The 20,315-nt window shown below is 35.6% G+C and overlaps 1 protein-coding gene across 2 annotated transcripts in view; it reads right to left on the reverse strand.

Moving 5' to 3' along the window:
* Positions 1 to 20,315, reverse strand: part of LOC5566712 — a 53,973-nt gene that overhangs the window by 16,375 nt on the left and 17,283 nt on the right. Inside the window, exons 1-7 of one of the 2 annotated variants that reach the window (XM_001651070.2) lie at positions 18,113 to 18,357; positions 17,859 to 18,053; positions 17,587 to 17,709; positions 16,626 to 16,865; positions 14,797 to 14,910; positions 14,664 to 14,732; positions 14,159 to 14,599 (exon numbers count right to left, since the gene is read on the reverse strand). In XM_001651070.2, the coding sequence (XP_001651120.2) occupies positions 14,159 to 14,599; positions 14,664 to 14,732; positions 14,797 to 14,910; positions 16,626 to 16,865; positions 17,587 to 17,709; positions 17,859 to 18,053; positions 18,113 to 18,157 (1,227 nt within the window). In that variant the 5' untranslated portion in view covers positions 18,158 to 18,357. Of the gene's footprint in view, positions 1 to 14,158; positions 14,600 to 14,663; positions 14,733 to 14,796; positions 14,911 to 16,625; positions 16,866 to 17,586; positions 17,710 to 17,858; positions 18,054 to 18,112; positions 18,358 to 20,315 lie in introns of those variants that run through there. The other variant, XM_021855649.1, reaches the window with a different exon arrangement.

The raw sequence follows: 20,315 nt of genomic DNA on the forward strand, positions 1-20,315 counted from the left end.
TGCTTTTCGTGGTAGAATATATAAACGTATCATTTGTCCTTCCGAATATTTTTCTAAATTAAAAAGAGATTCCATAAACAGTTGGCAAACTTCATGGGATACAAGTGATAAAGGAAGATACTGTTATTCTTTTTGTCCTAGGGTTAATGCTATCCCCTGGTTCAAAAATTTATCTGTTGAACGTAATTTCATATGTATTTTTTCTAGATTAATACCCAATCATTATATTTGTAATTGTTATTTATATCGTATGAATTTAAAAGATACCAATCTTTGTGAATGCGGTTCATTTTATGAAGATATTGATCACATTTTATTAAAATGTTCACGTTTTATTTTACCCAGAAACAAACTTTTTAATAAAATAATCAGCTTGAAATATGAAATTCCAATTTCAATCAGAGATATTTTGGCTCAGAAATGTTTTCCCTTGATGAAAATTTTCTTTGAATTCCTAAATGAAATCTCTTATCATGTTTGATACTCTCTTTTCTGTATATTTTTTGCTTTTAATTTCAGATTGACCTCACTTTGGAACTGGCATTCTACGAGATGATCCTTGTATTGGCGATTTCGGTTCTGTAATGGATCCATTCCGGATGAACCTTTAGATTTAAATATCTTATTTTATAATGTTTCAGAGAAGATAAAGAGGTTTTGTCCCTTTTTGAGAAGATTTTCACTTAAAAGCACTCAAAGGGGCTTTTCCCTATTTCAAAATTATTAGTTAAAAATAAATAAATAATAATAATAATCCCTGGACCATTCATATGAAAAGCCTATTTTTGATCGATTCCTTGCAGAAATTTCCCGTGCATCAAGATAGGCCGAGAAATTACTTGTCAGCAGCGAATCAGGCTTAAGTCAATGATCGTTACTTCCCGTTACAACATTAACAATGTACATTGATTGCGCATCTCGAATTTGGGCGTTTGAATAAAGTTCAATCGTGCTTAGTACCTCCACTATTGGTATATGCATCTACCCTATACTGATTGCTTGAACATGACTCCCTGTCGAGGGGTCTAGTTGCCCCTTTCAATGTTCCCATACCGTACTCAAATTTCTCTCTGTGTGCAAAATGTCCTGAACATCCACATTTTCCAGTTTTAGGTCCATTAGTAAATATTCTCTAACATCTCCAGTACTCGTATCGTTGTTTGATTCAGTAGCGTTACACCCGAACTTTGTTTCCATAGGTGAACCTGTACCGTCACAACTTTCATCATGAGTGTGAGAACTAATGCCTAAGCGAAGAGTTGGAATCCAGTTTCCGGCGCTTGTATCGTTACAAGCTGCGGGTTTATCTACGATTGAAGACCATTTCGGGTCATTATTAGATCTAACATCAAGTTATTGAGAGAACCTACCGGTTTCAAAATGATGTCCACAGATATATTGTTTTGTGACATTTTTTCCGCACATTCCAGCAGCTTTAATCCACAATTTTCTCCTAATAGCATCACGGGCAGTTTGTATGGACGGAAAACGATGAAAACTCACTTTAGCCTTGCCCTGCCTTGCACCACAGCTAGTAATACAGCATTTTATAGGCATTTTGTAATCATTTAAATACTAAATTTGTTCATAACAACAAACTAACTTTCCTTGGTTACAAAAATGTTTACAAATACATACACTGTAAGACCAAAGTACCCTTTAATGGGTAAAAAAGTACCCACTTTGAGAGAAACTAGTTTTACTCTTAAAAAGAGTAAACGGCTTATACGTCAGATTAACGAGTGAATTTTACCCATTTACCTGATGTGATGTCACTTGGGATAGTGGGTAAAATTTACCATATTTTGTTTGGAGGTTTAAGATATTTATTATTCTAAATTGCATTGAAAACTGAACCCCCTATAGATGCAAAATCGGGAATTAATGTGCGGGATTACGTCGGATCGGTTTGGTCTTCGCCGCACTTATCCGGCTTCTCAAGCTGAATAAATAAATGTGGTGAAGACATCAGAGCGATCAAACGTAATCTCGCACTTTTTTCTCGCAATCTCTCTTCGCACTTTTTACCGCAACTATAAAATTTGTTTTAGTACTTACTCCGGATTTCTTTTAGAAGTTCCCTTTATAATTTTCTTTCAAAATTTCCTTTGGAATTTGCATTGAAATTTTCTTCGGATTTATTTCTTTATTTCTGGAATATCCTTTTGAATTTCCTTAAGAATTCCCTTTGAAATTTCCTTCCAGAATTGCCTTCGGAATTTTCTCTGGAATTTCCTGCGAAATTTGTTTTGGTAATAACTTTGGAATTTTCTTCATAACTTACAGTGACTCAACCTCATTTTCGTACGGGGCACTGTTTCCACATCAAGTAGGTTTAAAACTATTAAATAATTTACGGACTTCGATATACTTTATCAATTACGAAGGTCGTGGGTGTCATCTATTGTTCGGCAATCACAAACTCTATTTATTCGCTAAAATCTTTGGAATAATGGAAAAGTATTGAATTTGTGTCTAAAATTGAGCCAATCCCTTATTATATACCTAACAAAAATGAAGCATACAACATTCAAAACTGATTTTTTATGCGCTAGATGATTACTCAATACATACTGCTTCGCGACTAAAAATGGATGAACCAACGTGCGAAGTTCAATTTTTGACCAACTTCGCCGCGTCGCGAGTCACTTCGCTATAGTGCGCATCTTGCCCTCCGCCGTGTGCATCATGCGCACTATTGAGAATCGAGTTGCGACGCGACGAAGTTGGTCAAAAATCAAACTTCGCACCTTGGTTAACCCATTTTCTAACACGAAGCAGTATATTCATTACGTTGTTCAGATGTAGTAGAGTGCATTTGGAAAATAATATAATGTGTCCGCTTATAAACTTAAGTAAATTTACGAAAAACACCACTTTTCCAATGTGTTTTGCTAAAAACAATCTATTAAGTCGAATAATAACGTATTTTTTTCAAGTTCACTTCATTAACAATGATTACTACGAATACTGAACGAGTTTCAAAAACTTATAATCAGTTTTAGAGTGCTTACGAGTGGATATTCACAATCTTGGTTAATATAACATAAGTAAAAAATATAAAACCAAAACATTTAGTCGATTTCTTTCAGTTTGGCTTTTAAGTGGATGTACATAATCCATAGTTAATGTCCCTATATACAAATTGCGCAATTATTATTTTTATTTCATATTTTACTACCAAACATACATAAAATAAATAAACCGTAGAATAGGGTCCCATTTTGAGTATAATTTAAATATAAATTCAAAAATAATTGAATATTGAGATAACATCAATTACGTGAAGGTATGTACAGCATAGTGTAGGGTACTTTGTTGTAAAACGAAGTTCTTGGTTAAATTTCTTTCTACAGACAAGTTTGAAATTAATCTTATACTGTTGCTTAGAACGAAAATTTGGTTTACATTGTTTGAAAATAACATTTCAGTAGAGTTTAGAAGTTATGACGTAACAATTTTTTAAACTCAAGGGGAATAAAAACTTTTTCTGATTTCTGTAAACTGAATTTTTTTAACCAAAACTCTTTCAATGCTCACGAATATATTTTGTAGATTGAATCCTACAACAAAAATTAACGCTATTGTTAGAATTATTTAATTTTATAGCAAAAATCATTGAAATAGGTAATACCTATACCTATTAGGTATATCTTATAATTTTACCTAAGTTTCACATTTGTTCGCTTATAAGTTGTCCAAATGTACTCCACTACGTCTGAACAACGTAATACACGGTGTCTTTGTGGAGTAACTTTATTACAAAAAAATAGGTAAATCTGAAATTTCGAACTAAAAACAATTAGACTTTGCTCTTTCATTTGCGACCAAAATCAAAATAATCGGTCGGGGGGTCCAGAACACTTTTTTTTTGTGTGAAGTATTCATGGATATGTGTTTTTGTACCGACACACATTGCGTTGAACATAGATACGGGACAAACTGCAAGATCAAACCATTTGAACACCTTGGCTTGGAAGGTAAAGTTGTTCTTGCTCAAAAGAGCTGTAATAAGCATATATGACATATGATATACGCATAATTGCAAAACTGTCTCAAACGTCATTTTAGTTATTGTCCACGAAACACCTTGAAAATCGTACTTAAATTGGTCATAATGATGTAAGAAGTTATTAGGAAATATTTTTAATACGTGAAGATGCATCGATATCAAACCTCGAATTTTTAAGAGCTTGTTTGTAGATTTGTATCTTGAGAACCTGACAACCTTTTGCGTTGAACATTTTATTAATTAGTCGCCACCAGCGAGTGACCAGTGAGTTACCGGTTGTCTGCTTCTCTAGACTTGTGCTTTTGAAAATTCGAGGTTTGGCTTCTATGTATATTCACCCTTAAAATAATTGATAACCGAGTGTGTAGCTCGTTGTTAAACGGACCAAAATACAAACTGTCACCGCTGGAAGACAGAGGAGGATCTTCTCTTCGTCGTAGCATTGTGAAATAAAGTGTAAATCCATTCGTTTGCTCAGTAATAACAAGCTATGGCTTTTAGGACGAGATCATAAATTATGCGAGATTTCTCTTTTTACTCGTAGGGGATGGTGCACAAATTATGTCACGCTTGATTTCAATTTTTTCGACCCCCTCTCCCCCTTTGTCACACTTTCTGTATGATAATAATTTAATAATTCCGATAATTTTGTAAGGCTTGTCACGCATGGCTTAACCCCCTCCCCCACTTGGAGCGTGACGTAATTTGTGCATGACCCCTAGATACAAAAGTGACTTATCCGCCTTTCAAACAACACAATTGACGTATTCGAATTAACTAGTAGAGGGCTTCGCATGTGATAAATCTTGTTATAAAGCATGTAATATACTTGCCCCATGGTGCTGAAAAATACGCTAATTTGGATGGTATATGAGAAGTTTCAAATCTTATATATTTTAAGTTATTTTCTTAATGGCAAAGTGCTTATGAAAAGATCAGAAACTAACATCATGAGGCTAACATGGGTTTGGGATTTTTGTACTTGTTTGCAGTACTATAACCCCATATTAACCCCTCTACTGGCAGCTTCATTTTTTTCAAAATATTCAAATCGCGATAACTTTTTTGTTTCTCAATATTTTTGAAAAAAATTTCCACAACTTCTCAAAAAACTCTCTTTTTTTCAGAATCTGTATCGGTTTTGAGCATTGGTCATCTATATTCGGAGATATTCCAAAATTCCTTGGGGGACCAACGCATAGCAATAACTCTCGTAATTATCTCTGGCTACAGATTTTTCTCATATTCGATTATTCGTTTTTCAAAACTAAACTTCGATGAAAGTCTATTGTGAAGAAATCAAACAAATCGGTGTAACTGTTTTTGAGCAATGAGCTTTTATGTTTTTGGTACCACTCTAGCCATAACGAGATCTTGAAAACTTCCTAAAACATCATATTGAAATTTTATATGGGAAATGTCGGTCCCCAAGGAACACCGAAATATTTTTACAACCAGTTGACCAATGGTCAATACCGACACAGATTAAAAAAGTAGAAAAGTTTTTTGAGAAGTTGTGAAAAAATGGTGGAAAAATATACAGAAACAAAAAAGTTATCGCGATTCAAATATATTTTTGTGCTGAAAAAATGAAGCTGGCGGTAGAGGGGCTAAGCTAAATAATAGCAAACAAACTCATGAATATCTCTTCTGCTATCTGTCAAATTGAATTTCTCTTTTCAGCAAATTTCTTTACTATGGTTTGAAGAATGAGCTTTTACAATGGGATAATAAGTTTGTATTTACATTACAGTACAAGCGTGTTTGGAACGTACCTCAAAATTTCTTCATAGTAATTTCCATATAAACCTACATTGTCTTTGTGCCACCTTAAATCACCACCTAGAAAGCTGCGAATTTCACAGAACACTATTTTTATAGTAAGGATAGTAAAGAACATATGTGAGATTGAATTCTCAAACATTTTTTAATTTTGAACCGCCCCAATGTACATAAACACATAGATAGGCAAATTCAAACATATGTGCAAGTCTCTCGAAATCAAACAAAAAAAAAATACTCTGGACCCCCCGACCGATTATTTTGGTTTTAGCAGCAAATGAACGCGAGAAACCTAGACTTTATTGTGGAGAAGTTTCAGACTTACCTATTTTTTTGTAATAAACTTGTTCTACGAAACACACCGTGAATATAGCACTTGAGAAATCAAATAAAGCATTGAAATTCCGTTTTGAATGTTTTATGTTCTAATTTTGGATAGGTGTACGAATATGGGATTGGTTAAATTTTAGACACAAATTCAATACTCTTCCATTGTTCCAAAGATGAATGTAAATGGAAATATTTTATGACTGTTAAATAATAGATGACACCTACACTACCCGTCATAAATACGGACTCACTCAAATAAGTTTTGCAACACACAGCTGAATATTGAATCACCCTGAAAAGTTTAGCATCACCTCAAAACAGGTAATTTCACATTGCTATATCTCGAGATGCTTACGACTTGCAAAGAAGCGATCTTCAGCAAAGTTGTTCAGGGGATCAAGGACATCCAGAAAGCGAACAGTTTAGTTCGCGATTTTGCCGCTAGGTGGCGCTAGTGAGCATGTAAAATTGAGCATTTTGAACTAGTTCTAGCTTGTAATCCATAAGAGATAGAAAGTTCGGGTCTTCGGCAAAGTTGCTCAGGGGTTCAAGGACATTCGGAAAGCGATCAGTTTAGTTCGCGTTTTTGCCGCTAGGTGGCGCTAGTGAGCATGCAAAATTGAGCATTTCAAACTAGTTTTAGCTTGTGATCCGAAAGAGATAGAAAGTTCGGGTCTTCGGCAAAGTTGCTCAGGGGTTCAAGGACATCCAGAAAGCGAACAGTTTAGTTCGCGATTTTGCCGCTAGGTGGCGCAAGTGAGCATGTAAAATTTAGCATTTCAAACTAGTTTTTGCTTGTGATCCATAAGAGATAGAAAGTTCGGGTCTTCGGCAAAGTTGCTGAGTCCTGATTGAGTCACTCGCACATGGAGTAAGCGCAGTAAGTCATACCAGAATCACTAGCATATGAATCAGATATGATACACTAGAATATACATTTGATCAGACCTGAATCACTTTAATTTAATATGATTCCATCCCTAATCACTTCAACTTCCAAATGTCAAAGGATTTCTGAACAGCATTCTGGAAATTTTATCTTATTAAATTCATAATGTTAAGGTACAGTCATCCCTCCAGAGTAAACTGTTTCCTGAATTCCCTTGACTTTCCGAACAACTTTGCCGAAGATTCAAACTTCCTATCTTATCTGGCTCGAAAAATAGAATTTGTTTCATATACAGTAAGGAACCGATTTTGTCAGCCCCTCGATGAATTTCAGGCTGACAAAATAGGGATACTGACAAACTGCTTTCCAGTTTTCTTTGAAAATTTCCTTCGGAATTTCTATTAGAATTTATTTCGGAACTTGGTTTGAAATTTTCTTCGGAAATTCTTTTAATTCTTTTTTCGGAAGTACCACCAGAGAGTCTATTCATGAAGTTCCTTCGAATTCATGATTTTTTTTTTTTTTCGGAAATCCTTCAGATTTTTTTCAGGAAATCCACTCAATGCATTCCACTTGAAGTGCCTTCACAAATTTGTCAGGAAGTTCCAGGAAAATCCTTAGGTTGGTTGGTTGGTTTGACTTTATTAACGAGATTTTTAGCCCTGGGCTAGTTCATCTCGGGACCAACGGCTTTACTTCCCTTCCGAAGGAAGTCGTCACTATAACTTTTTACGTCATAAGTGACTATGTCGGGGATGGGATTCCTTAGGATTTTCTCCAAATATTTCTTTATTGATTGTTCCGTAAATTGTTTCATGAATTACTCTAGGGGTTCCTTTTAACTTTCCTTCCGCCATTCTACAAGGAATTTCTACAGGAATTATGCCGGAAATTTTTCCAAGAATACCCAAGTAATTTCTTCAATAATCCACCACAGGGATTTTCCCCAGGAACTCCTCCAAGAATTTCTCAGAGAATTTTTATTCGTTTTTTTTTTGAATATCTCCAGAAGGAAACTTCTGAATGAGCATTTTCTGAAAAAAAAAACTTCCTAGAAACTTTCCGAAGAAATTTCCTTCGAAAAACTCCAAAGGAAATTCCGGAGGGAATTCCAAATTAAATTCCGAAGAAAAAAAAAACAATGCAAATTCCAAAGGGAAATTCAAAGAAAATTCCGAAGTAAATCATGGGAGTTTCGATGGAAGTTCCAAAGGAGTTCCTAATCACGACGGCAATTTCAATGAAAATTCCGAACGAAATTTCAAAGGAAATCCCGAAGAAAATTCCGAAGGAAATTTCGCAGAATGTTACAAAGGAAAGAGAAATTTAAAAGGAAAACACGTAAAAACTCCGAAGAAAATTCTTAATTCTAAGGGAAATTGCAAAGAAAATTCCAATGGAAGTTCCAACGGAAATTCAGTTGGAAATGCCGAAGCAAAATTCAGAGGAAATTCCAAAGAAAATCCCAAGGATGTTCCAAAGTAAATTCCTATGAAAATGCCGAAGGAAAATTCAAAGTGAATTACGAAAAAATCCGAACAAAATTCTGAAGGTAATTCTTAAGGTATTCCAATGGAAATGCCGAAGGAAAATCCAGAGGAAATTCCAGAAGAAATGTGAAGAAAAATTTTGAAGTAAATTCCAAATCAATATCAAACGAAATTTAAAAGAAATAAGTTTTGGGGGGAATCTTCTCGCATAACATATGATCTCGCCCTAAAAGCCATTGGTAACCATGTGTGTAGCTCGTTCTTTCTGAGTATTTGAATTGATTTACACGTTATTTAACAACTCTATGGTGAAGAAAGGATCATTCTCTACCCGCCAGTGGTGTTGCTTTGGATGCTTATTCATTCATTTACTCAGAAACAACGAGCTACACAGGTGGTTACCAATGGCTTTTAGGGCGTTATCTTAGATTATGCGAGTCTTAAAGGAAATTCCGATGGAAGTTCCAAAGGAAAATTTGCATTGGTAGTTCCAAAGAAAAATCCGATGCAAATTCCAAATAAAATTCATAAGGAAGTATCGAAGGAAACTCTAGCGGCATTTTTCCTCCATATACGTTCAAACCTGCTCAAAAGAGAGTAACATCAACTCACTTTTGAACTTTCATGCTAGTTGTCAAAAGTGAGTGACATTATTTTATCAAAGTGAGTCACTTTCAACTCACTCCTGAGAAAAATCAACTTTACTCACTTTTGAGTGACCATACTTTCACCGTCCAAAACTTGTGAAAATTTCGGCTACCCATGCCAAGATGTGTATTTAATAAAATAAATTTTAATAGTGAGAAAACAAGTGCTCAAAACTCTGTTACGAACAAATTTGATGTAATCGTTTATTTAGAAAACATGCGTTTTATAGGAATCGTTATTTATCGACTGGAGATGCCGATTGTTATTCGCTATGACAGTAGCGAATAACATTTTCTGTAAGAAACATTATCGTACCATTTTGATTCTACATAATTATCAATATTTACAGATTCATGGAACACGTAATTTAGCAACAACGGTTTGGATCTCGGAAGCGTCGAGAGCCCGCAAACAAAGTTACTCCGAAATTTCCCGCAGATTTAGAAATTCCGGAAATCCGGAAACTCAGCATACAAACTTTCATAAGTCATAATGTAATGTCCATTTGAATCCCATGTAAGTGATACGCTTTTTATTTCGTTTTATTTCTATTTTGGAAGAGCAAATAATAATGATTTTGTATCGGAATATTGTTTAAAAAGTGAGTGGCATCTACTCACTTTTGCAAATTTCAGATTTTATGAAGTGAGTAAGTGCTGCTCTAATTTTGACAGAATTGTACGTTACTCTAAAGTGAGTAAAAGGTAGGTTACTCACTTTTGAGCAGTTCCACTTTGTTCCAAAGTGAGTCGAATTCTAAACTCTTTTGAGTAGATTTGAACGATCTTGTAGTTTATTACCTCTATAGGCCTTTTCATGTGACGGCTCCGTGTATGCATTTGTTTACATCTGCCGAAGAGCGGTGCATACACTGGGCTGTCATTTCCGAAGAAGAACTGTCAAACAGCTTCTGAATCAGCTGATTTTAAACGTCTTGTGAAAAGGCCTATTCATCTGACATTTCATCATTGTGCATCGACCACCTTTTTAACGGTCGATTCAAAAATGATCGGTGGCTCGTTATTCTTGTTCGCGTTTGACATTTCACTACCGCCATCTGTTGGCCTGTCGGCCAAACAAACCGATTTTAGCATTGGGCGTACATGTCCTCGTGGCTATGATTTTGATCGAGATTTGTTCTAAGTGTTACGTCTGTTTGTCTGTGTTCAAACCAAAGGGTGTGAAGAAATCACAAAAATCGGAAAAAAATGTTTTTATGGACTTCTACCAACGAAGAAAAATACAAAATTTGAGTAAACATGTGTTTCTGGCCTAAATTTAAGCCACAGAGAAACAGACGCAACACTTAGAACAAATCTCGATCAAAATCATAGTCGCGAAATCATGTACGCCCAATGCTAAAAACACTGTAGTTGGCCGATGGACCAACAGGTGGCGGGAGTGTGAAAACTTCAAACACGAACAAAAACGACGCGAGCGCTGCGGGTGGTCGATTGACCACCTACCCAATATTTGAATCAATCGTTAAAAAGTTGGTCGATGGACAGCAATGAGAGTGTCTGTTTGTCTGTGTTTAAGCGTTTGGTATTGAAGTTGGGACGGAGCTTCAGAAGGGTGTCTACTCGGTTACCGAAATGAAATTCCCTGATATTTCCAGATTTTATATATTCGTTCCAGATTCAAGAAATACTCTAATTTAATATGACCAAAACAAACTAATGATAATTTGAAAAGTGTTTTAAAGTGTATTCACTCTTCTAGACATTTTAAAGCAATGTGCCAACAATATTGAAGCTTAATTCAAATGTTCATTTGAATTGTATTTAATAATGATGGTGTTTTTATATTTTGTTTGTAAGAGTTCTGTCCATCATCGTGTTTAGAACACGGATAATAAAGTTCCCGGTTAATCGAATCCGACCTGTATTACATTTACAAATGTAGCAATTTAGATAAATGATTGATTGTTTGCATTTCATTCGAAAACTTTCAAGAGCTCTGAATAATCGTGAATGTAAAAAAAATAGTTGAAAGTTGTTTAAATTCCAGATTACTTTTCTGGAATCGGTATTTCCGAAATTGAATATTTTCCAATAATTTTAGGAATTGTTCATGAAGCATGGCTGGTAGGGACTGAGCGTTTTGAAAATAGAAAATTCAGAAACCTCTTGCTTGGAAAAAGAGACCAAACAGTAATCGAAACAAATCGAAACCTAACAGGAACCAGAAGAAAAGAGTTTGACTCTTTATGGAATCCGACCTGACATTTCTCTGAGAATTTTTTTTTTAACTTCCTCGAGACATTACGACTAATAATAGTGTTTGTATTACTGCATTTTTAATGATTTTCTCAAGGAGTTTCATCAGAAATAATCTCAGGTATTTGCCCAAAGATCCAGATATAGTTCTGAAGATTTCTTCAAATTAGATAAATGGATAGATATTTTAATTTGAGATATTTGAATTTTTCTCCAGGAGTTCATTTAGTTATTATTTTCCATAAAACCACTTGAAGAATTTTCCTACGCAATTTCTCCAAGAATTTTATTTTGGATATCTTAAAATACAACCTGAATTTTTCCAAAAATAATCACAGAAATTACCTCGAAGATTCCATCAGGAATTACTTTATATATAATTTCAGATGTTTTTCAAAAAAATCTCTAGTCCTCAAGGTTTTTTTTCGGTGATTTTCCCATCGGTTTCCTAGAACATCGTCCAAGGCTCCCGTTTTAAACATGTTGCAATATTCAACCTGAAATGCTTCCAGGAATTTCTCAGGATTTCATACATTATTGTCCTTCATGTCATGTTTACCTATTATTTTATTCTTTATTTACAGGACTTCAGTATTTCTTTAAGATTTTGACTAGGAATTTCTCTAATGATATCTTCAGAAATGACTCCAGAGATAGCTTCTAAGATTTCTTTGGAAATTCCAGTAACAGTAGATTTTTCCAAGCATTCTTCCAAGAGTTTTTCGTGACGAATTTCTAAAGCAAACTTGTGTAAATTCTTAAATCATTCTTGATAAATAAGGATTATTAGAGAACTCTTGACAAAACTTAAGACTAATTGCTAAGATAATTGAAATAAAAGGAAAACAAATCAATATTGAATCTCTGTGAAGCAACTCCTTGAAAAACGAAACCGCTAAGAAATTGTGCAGGAACGATCGGAGGATTTCTTGGAAAAATAGCTGTAGTAGTAACTAGTGTGTAATCTTAGATGAACTATTGAGAATACTATGGTATTTTTTATTAGATTCATTGAGGAATGTTTGGAACAACTGTAATCCTTGGATGAAATGCAGAGGAAATTCCAAAAATAAATAATAAAGAAACTGAACCCCGAAACACAGGTCGAATATGAAATATTCCCAATAGATTTACGGATTAATTATTCGAGGAATTTTTGTAACAATTCTTTGGAGTGAATGTGAACATAATGGCGTAGAAATTCCTAAAAAAAAATCCTGAACGTATTTCATTAAAAGCTTATGAATTAACCTTTGCGGGCTTCTTGGAAGATATTCTGTGGGAATCTTTGGAAGCTGGAAAATTCGGTTGGTGGAAAAATATCTCGAGGAAGTCCTAGATTAGTCTTTGAAAAAATTTTCATAGTAATCTATGAGGAAATGACTGGAGGTAGTAACGTTGAAGTGCTCAAGGATGCCCTGAATCAAATTCTGGTGACATTCCCTTAAGCATCTTTTGAAAAATTGCTGGTATAATTGGGTCCTAAAATTTTTAATGAAATCTTGTTTTTATTCAATAACAAGAAAGAGCATTTTACTGCAATATTTCCCGCTCAAATAACGGCTATATCATGTTTAAACTTTAATTTAAAAATTGGGTCCATAAATGAACCTTGACACTTAAGATCATGTTTGACGTTCGCTTAGTCGACAAAAACACCACAGGGGTTTTAGTTTTACCATTGGGGTTGTTCCTATCTGACATTTCGGAAGGGACACGGAAAACAAAATACACCCAAAATTTGAGTTTAAGCCAAGGAGTGTAACAAAATCTAAAAAAATGTTTTTTGGACTCAAACCAACGGAAAACATTAGAAAATTGAGTAAACATGTGTTATTGGCCTAAACTTAAGCATTTGGCACTAAAATTGGGACAGGGATTTAGGACCATATTGGTAGAGGAATCTTTGATGAATTCCTACAGATAATCCTGTATTAGTCTGTAAAAGTATTCCAGATGAAATATCTGGAGAAAACACCAGGAAATAATTAGTTGAATAGTCTCGTAACAAGCTCTGAAAGTTTTTCGAGTCACTGTAGAATTTTGCATCAAAATTCACTACAAGCAAGAGAGGGAAAAGTGATCCTTTAGAGACCATATTGGTTTAAATAGAGACCAAGTCTCTAAAAAAACCTGCTCCCAGCCCTAGATATGTGAATCCTATACTGATCAAATATACCTGAAGATAATTGATGTTTGGATAAGTCGATTAAGTTCCATACCTGAAAAGATCCTCACTGAATAGCTTAAGTAACGTTATATAGCGGCACACCCGAATTTTTTTGTTGGATTGAAGAGAGTATTCTGGAAAGTAATTTTAATCTCTAGATTTTGACGCAAAAATCCTTTGTAGTGAACATATTCTCCCATTAATTACTGCCTCAAAATATTTTCCCTGATTGTAATTTAAATTCCCTGAGAATTCCAGGTTTTTTACAGGTTGAATAAAATTTCCTGGATCCTAAAATTTATAATGAAATCTTGTTTTCATTCAATAACACGAAAGAGCATGTTACTGCAACTACTTTAGTAATATTTCCCGCTCAAGTAACGGATATATCAAATTAAAACTTTAATTTAAAAATTTGATCCATAAATTAACCTTGACATTTGAGATCATGTTTGACGTTCGCTGAGTCGACAAAAATACCACAGGGGTTTTAGTTTTAACACTGGGGTTGTTCCTATCTGACATTTCGGAAGGGACACGGAAAACAAAATACACCCAAAATTTGAGTTTAAGCCAAGGGGTGTGACAAAATCTAAAGACTTAAACGCTGTGACCTACCTGCAACTCGGCGATTTTCACATCATCGGCGCTGGGTATGGCTTCGTTCAGATTGTCACTATCGTCGCTAGTCGCGAGCTTTGGCGGCCCGCAGTCAATATCATGTTTGCGACAGAAAGCCCACCACCACCGAAAGAAAAGTAATCCGCCAAAACAGAACTGGTCAGACTTTTGTCGAAAACTCTGGAAGCGCTTCAAAAACGTCCATACCGTTTCTAAAGGTTGGATAACCGCTTTCCTCTGGGTATATTCCACGGGAGCACCTGTGCAGAATTTCAGAATTTTCTCTTCTTCATCAGGGCTGAGAGGTGTTGTATGTAGAAGATCTGAAGGATCACCCGTTCCAAGAATTCTCTCTTTCAGTGTGGAGTGAGGTATGCTATAATGGTCGCTCGCTTCGGATAAACTAATCTGGCCGGTAACGATGCTTGAAATGACTTCCTGAAGTGACAAAAAAAAAGACACATTCAGTTGATGAAATGGGCTGTTAATTTCATTTTCTTGCCTCCCAATTTATTTTCTTGTCCTCCGTCTTAGCAATGATATTCTCTAGCTGCTCGGCTATGGCTGATCTCTGCAAAAAGAAAATCAATATGTTTATATAATTTCACATTGAGATGATCCTGTCAGTAACTTACTCTTCGGCAGAACATTTCAAATGATGTGATAAAGTGTTGTGCACCCGTATCGGCCGCTATAGTTAAACGTTTTGGCCTACGCCTAGCTTTATTAGGGTGCGGAATGCGAGGACGCTAAAAGCATAGAAAGGAGATATCGTTTTTTGATACAATAACTACAGTTTTGATGAGAGGTTATGTCCATGGCAAAACCAATACTACATTATTCTAATCGGTTAAAACGCCTCCAAAAATAAGGCCATACATAGTACTCATTTCCAGCACAGTTTCTTATATCGGAATATAACATAACATAACAAAAGAAAGAAACGCAAATCAGCCATATTTTGATTGATAGATAGCCGTCCTCATTTTGTCTTTGTTTATCTATAGTCTATAGTTCTAATCTGTGAGGGAGGCACGAAATATGAAACAAAGTTTTTTTTTTTTTTCAAACTGCAAGATAACTCCAACTTGCCAAAGACAATCAAGCCAGACTCAATGAAAATCGCTAGTTTTCTTTTGTTATGTACATTCGATCTTTCGTGACAAATATGGAAAAGAGGCCATAGTTTTCTCGTGACATTACTTTTGAATAAGAATGAATTGATTCTCATCATATTTTTGTCACGATTGTTGAAATGCGAAAATATGTTTTGATCAATAGGGTCCTAAAATGTTAAATAAAATCTTGTTTTTATTTAATAACACGAAAGAGCATGTTACTGTAACTACTTTAGCAAGTTTTCCCGCTCAAATAACGGCTATATCATATTTAAACTTTAATTTAAAAATTGGGTACATAAATAGGCCAGGAGAAGTGGATGAACTTGTCATTCATTTTTCTGTCAAATCTCATACAAAATCTACTTTTTCTCTGACAGAAATTCACTCTAGGTGAACCACTTCCCCTGGCCTATGAACCTTGACACTTTTGATCATGTTTGACGTTCGCTTAGTCGACAAAAACATCACAGGGGTTATAGTTTTTTCACTGGGGTTGTTCCTATATGACATTTCGGATGTGACACGGAAAACAAAATACACCCAAAATTTGAGTTTAAGCCAAGGGGTGTGACAAAATCTAATAAAAATATAAAAAATGTTTTGTGGCTCTAACAAACAGAAAACATTAAAAAATTGAGTAAACATGTGTTTGTGGCCTAAACTTAAGCGTTTGGCACTAAAATTGGGACAGGGCTTTAGGACCTTATTACGCGTTTTTATCATGCTTGTCCATCGTTTAAGAGCTGTCACTACTGTGAGCCGGGCTCAGTTTGACGTACAGACATTTCATATCGGTTTCCCTCTCCTAGGTTCTAATTATCTATGTTCTTATAGGGTCTTAAAATTATAGATAAAATCTTGTTTTACAATAGCACGATATAGCGTGTGCTGGCCACTAGCTACTTTGGCAAGTTTTCCGTTCAAATACGGCTATATCATATTTAAACTTGATTTGAAAAAAATGGTACTACCTTGGTACTACAAAAGTTGGATAGATCGCAGTACACTTTTCACGGCATTCTAGATGTTGTTCTATTATCTTATGTGCCATAGAATTTTGGGCAACTGCAAGGAACATTACGGTCTTTATTTCGTCTTTGGTTGTAAATAAAAATGCAGATAAGCATTTTTTGTAAATCGATGAAAAATGAAAATGGATGGCTGTTTCTACTATTTGATAAAGAACATATTTGTCTATCAGATCACAAATCACAGCCAAAATCGCTTTCTTCCTTAATATAGGCGTTGTGCTCCCTGTTCCCCTGCAAGACAAAATCGACACTGAAGAATGAGATCGATCGCTCGCAAAATCATAAAGAATATTTTAAATAAAAAGTATATACCAGATGTTTGGGCAACTGTGCCGTACTTTCACCATCTACGGGAAGAATGTTTCCATTTGTTGAAACTTCACTTTGGCTGGTTACGTTCGCATGTTGCCGACTATCATCATTCACAGCAGTATCCATATTCGGGCCACAGGCCACCTTGCAGCGATTCGAGACATGTTCAGATTTCTGCTCTTCTGATCGAAATTGCTCGTTGCAAGACGAACACCGAAAATAGAAACCATTGTGAGCTTCCTGCAGAACAAAAAAAAACTTAATTAGGAGAATTTACTAGATAGGCTATTATAAGAAAGGCTCAAAACTCCATCATTCAATCATCAAAAATCAAAAACCAAATTTACAGGATTCGTCATAAAAATCTATCTCCGCATTTGGACATCTTCAGCAACGTTACACTGGAAACATTCCAAAAGGTCGATTTACGTTTTTTTTCACGTAGATTTTTAATAATTGTACAGCATGTCAATCGAACGTGTAAAACCAGTCGCTATCAACAATCCAAATTCAAATGTAAAACACGTTAATTTACAAATAATCGGAAAACTTTTCTGTAGATTTCATTAGCGATTGCGTGATTTTCTAATTCCAAGTACCTATTACGAGCGCTAGGATTTCCCAAAAATAACATGCTATTTAACAAATGTGAGTCCTTGTCATTCTAGGTAAACTAGTTCTACAAGTGATAAATATTACCATTTTAAAACACGTTTAAATCATGTGCGAAAGACTTTGCTACCGAGCCGAAGTTAATCATTAACAGAATTATAGTTTTTACACGTAATTTTACCTTGCTAATCGACACGGTTTGTAACTGTGCTGAAGATGACCTTTCAAATAGTAAGTGAAATGCAATGAGATTTTTATGAAATAAAACTGATTCTGAAAGTTTGTAAAACGATGATGGTTATTTTCCTTTCAATGTTAATAACTGTACATTGCAGGATACTACACTCACTTGGATGTGCACACTGAAGATATCTTCACTGTAGCCTCGTTTATCATTGCATATTAGACATTCATGTAAATCGTAGCACACTATGATTTCCTTACAATGCAATGATTTACCGACGTCTGCAATCTGTGAAAGAGATTAAATGAAATATATATTTTATCATCCTAGAGCCATTTTCAACCTTAACTACAAATCGTATGTCGAGTTTCAAAAATTATGAAACTCGTCATACGTTTTGTAACGCCGTTGAAGATGCCCTAACATCTCAGTCTTACATCATGGCAATCCAGATGATTCCACAATCCTTCTCTATTGACGTAGTCCTGGTTGCAAAAGGTACAACGGAAAATCCATTTTTCCGAACCAGATCTTGGCAGTTCATTTTCTGAAGCTGCCTTTTCCCCAACGGAATTTGAAGGACCCGCATCGGTCAAACTATTACCACAATATACACACTGATAACCCCCGGACTAGAATAGACAAATGATCATCAGTTCTGGATAAATGATTCAAACAAAATACCACTCACCTTAATCGAACCGCGGAAAACACATACAGTACAATTGTAGGCCATACCAGAACACTTATTTTGAATTATGCCTAATTTTTATGTAACACTCAGGAACTGTAACGAATAAAACTGAGAAATTTAATCATAAATCTAAAAAAACATAAATTTTAACCAGCAATAAATTTAGAGCAAACAACCACTGTGGTCTAGCTGTTACTGATATATGAGAATGTTATTTTGTTCGGCGTGTTTACGACAACAAAAACACGCTTATTTCATTCGCATACAAACGATTCGAAGACACTCTCTCTACCTACCTCAATATGCAATATGAGTAAAATTCACCTACTTCCCATATTCGCAAAACAGTCCCATGTTCTATGGGATTTCCTATAAACATGGAACTGTTTTGCGAATAATGGCAATACCCTCTTACCTAAGTTAGATGGTAATTTTTAGGTTAACTCAGAAAATTAAACTAGTCACCGAATTATGGCGAGTTTATGCATTTATGACTATTCTCTATCTGCCTCTCTTTCATTCTTCTGCAAATATTTGCACTAGCTTAGCAACGCTTCAACCCAGGCAAATTGACAAATCACTACAGAATGAAAGAGATGCAGATAGAAAAAAAGTCATGCATTACAAAAATTTAGTAATTTTGTGACTACCCGTGGGTCTGAGTGTATGTTATATCCTTCATTGCATTTGTATGAGTAAAATAGTTATCACGAAGTTTGAATATTTCATAACTATTTTATATGTCTGTGTGCACAAAACGATAATCTATCATACCTTAGGAACTGTCTACTTGGCTTACAATAGGCCTTTTCATGTGACAGGTCCGTGTTTGCATTTGTTTACATCGTGCAAACATTGAACATTTAAGTGTGCTTCCGAATCAGCTGATTGAAGACGTTTCAAATCAGCTCATTGGGAAGCCGTTGGACAGTTCTTGTATGAAAATAACAGGCCCGTGTTTGCACCGGTCTTCCACCGATGTAAACAAATGCATACACGGAGCTGTCACATGAAAAGGCCTATCGAACGTTTGAGAATTCTGGTCAACCATTAGAGAAGGGCCTAACGGCATTGATAGTCGATGATGTTGCAAGTCGCTGTTCAGTCCAATTCAAATCGGCCACGCTTACCAATAGGGGATCATGCACAAATTACGTCACGTTCCAAGGAGGGGGGGAGGTGGTCAAAAAAGTTGCGTGGCATAATTTGTGCACCATCCGTAAGGTATTGTATGAGATGTCTCGAATCCTACGTTTAAGTATGTTTACTTATTTCAATGTCTACCGGCGAGGCCATAAGGCTATCCATGAGGACTTTCCGCGATACGACTGACAGCTAAAAGTGTGCATGCAACCGAAACAGAAGGGTAAACAAAACATGCGAGTGTTACCAGAGCTTAACATTTTCCTTTGTAATCGAACGGTCACTCCGATCGCGAAATGTCAAAAACTCTTGGTAAACAAAAAAAAAACAGCTGATCGCATCTGTCTCATGGATTGCCTTATTGACTTTTGGCTTTACATTTAGCTAGAGTCCATTACACAACACTGCTGATGTTTCATCTCACTTAAGAACGGGTTCGGTCAAATCATGGAAAGGATTCTCGAAAATCAGCTACAGTGCCACATGCTGAAGTTCATGCACCCTAGCCAGCATGGATTTCTCAAGGATCGATCAACTCTAACAAGCTTGTTGCAAACGATTCAGAAGTTTAACGATGTGCTAGATGACGGCGGTCAGGTGGATGCGGTTTACTTTGACGTGTCTAAAGCATTTGACACGCTCACACGCTCTGTTACTCGTCAAGTGCAAGGGCTACGGACTTTCTGATGGTACTATAAACATAATGCGCACATACCTTTCAAATCGGGCGTATCAAGTTAAATTGAATGGTGTGTCATCTAGGCCAATTTTGGCCACATCTGGCGTCGGTCAAGGATCGGTTCTTGGACCCTTGTTATACTTACTGTTTTTTAACGACTTACTTAAGGACTTTATTTGAGATAGCAGACTGGTGCTGGGCGTTTGCTGATGATGTAAAAATTGCTAAACGCATCTGGACAGTTGACGACACGTTGCGACTGCAACAGACGATTGATGACATCACTCACTGGTGTGCTTCTAATGGCCTCGCTCTCAATGTGAGAAAGAGCAAACATATCGCGCCAGAAACGTCCCTACGAATCAACGTATTTTGTTG

Source organism: Aedes aegypti, chromosome 3, assembly GCF_002204515.2.
Source record: "Aedes aegypti strain LVP_AGWG chromosome 3, AaegL5.0 Primary Assembly, whole genome shotgun sequence".
Taxonomy (NCBI): Eukaryota; Metazoa; Arthropoda; class Insecta; order Diptera; family Culicidae; genus Aedes; species Aedes aegypti.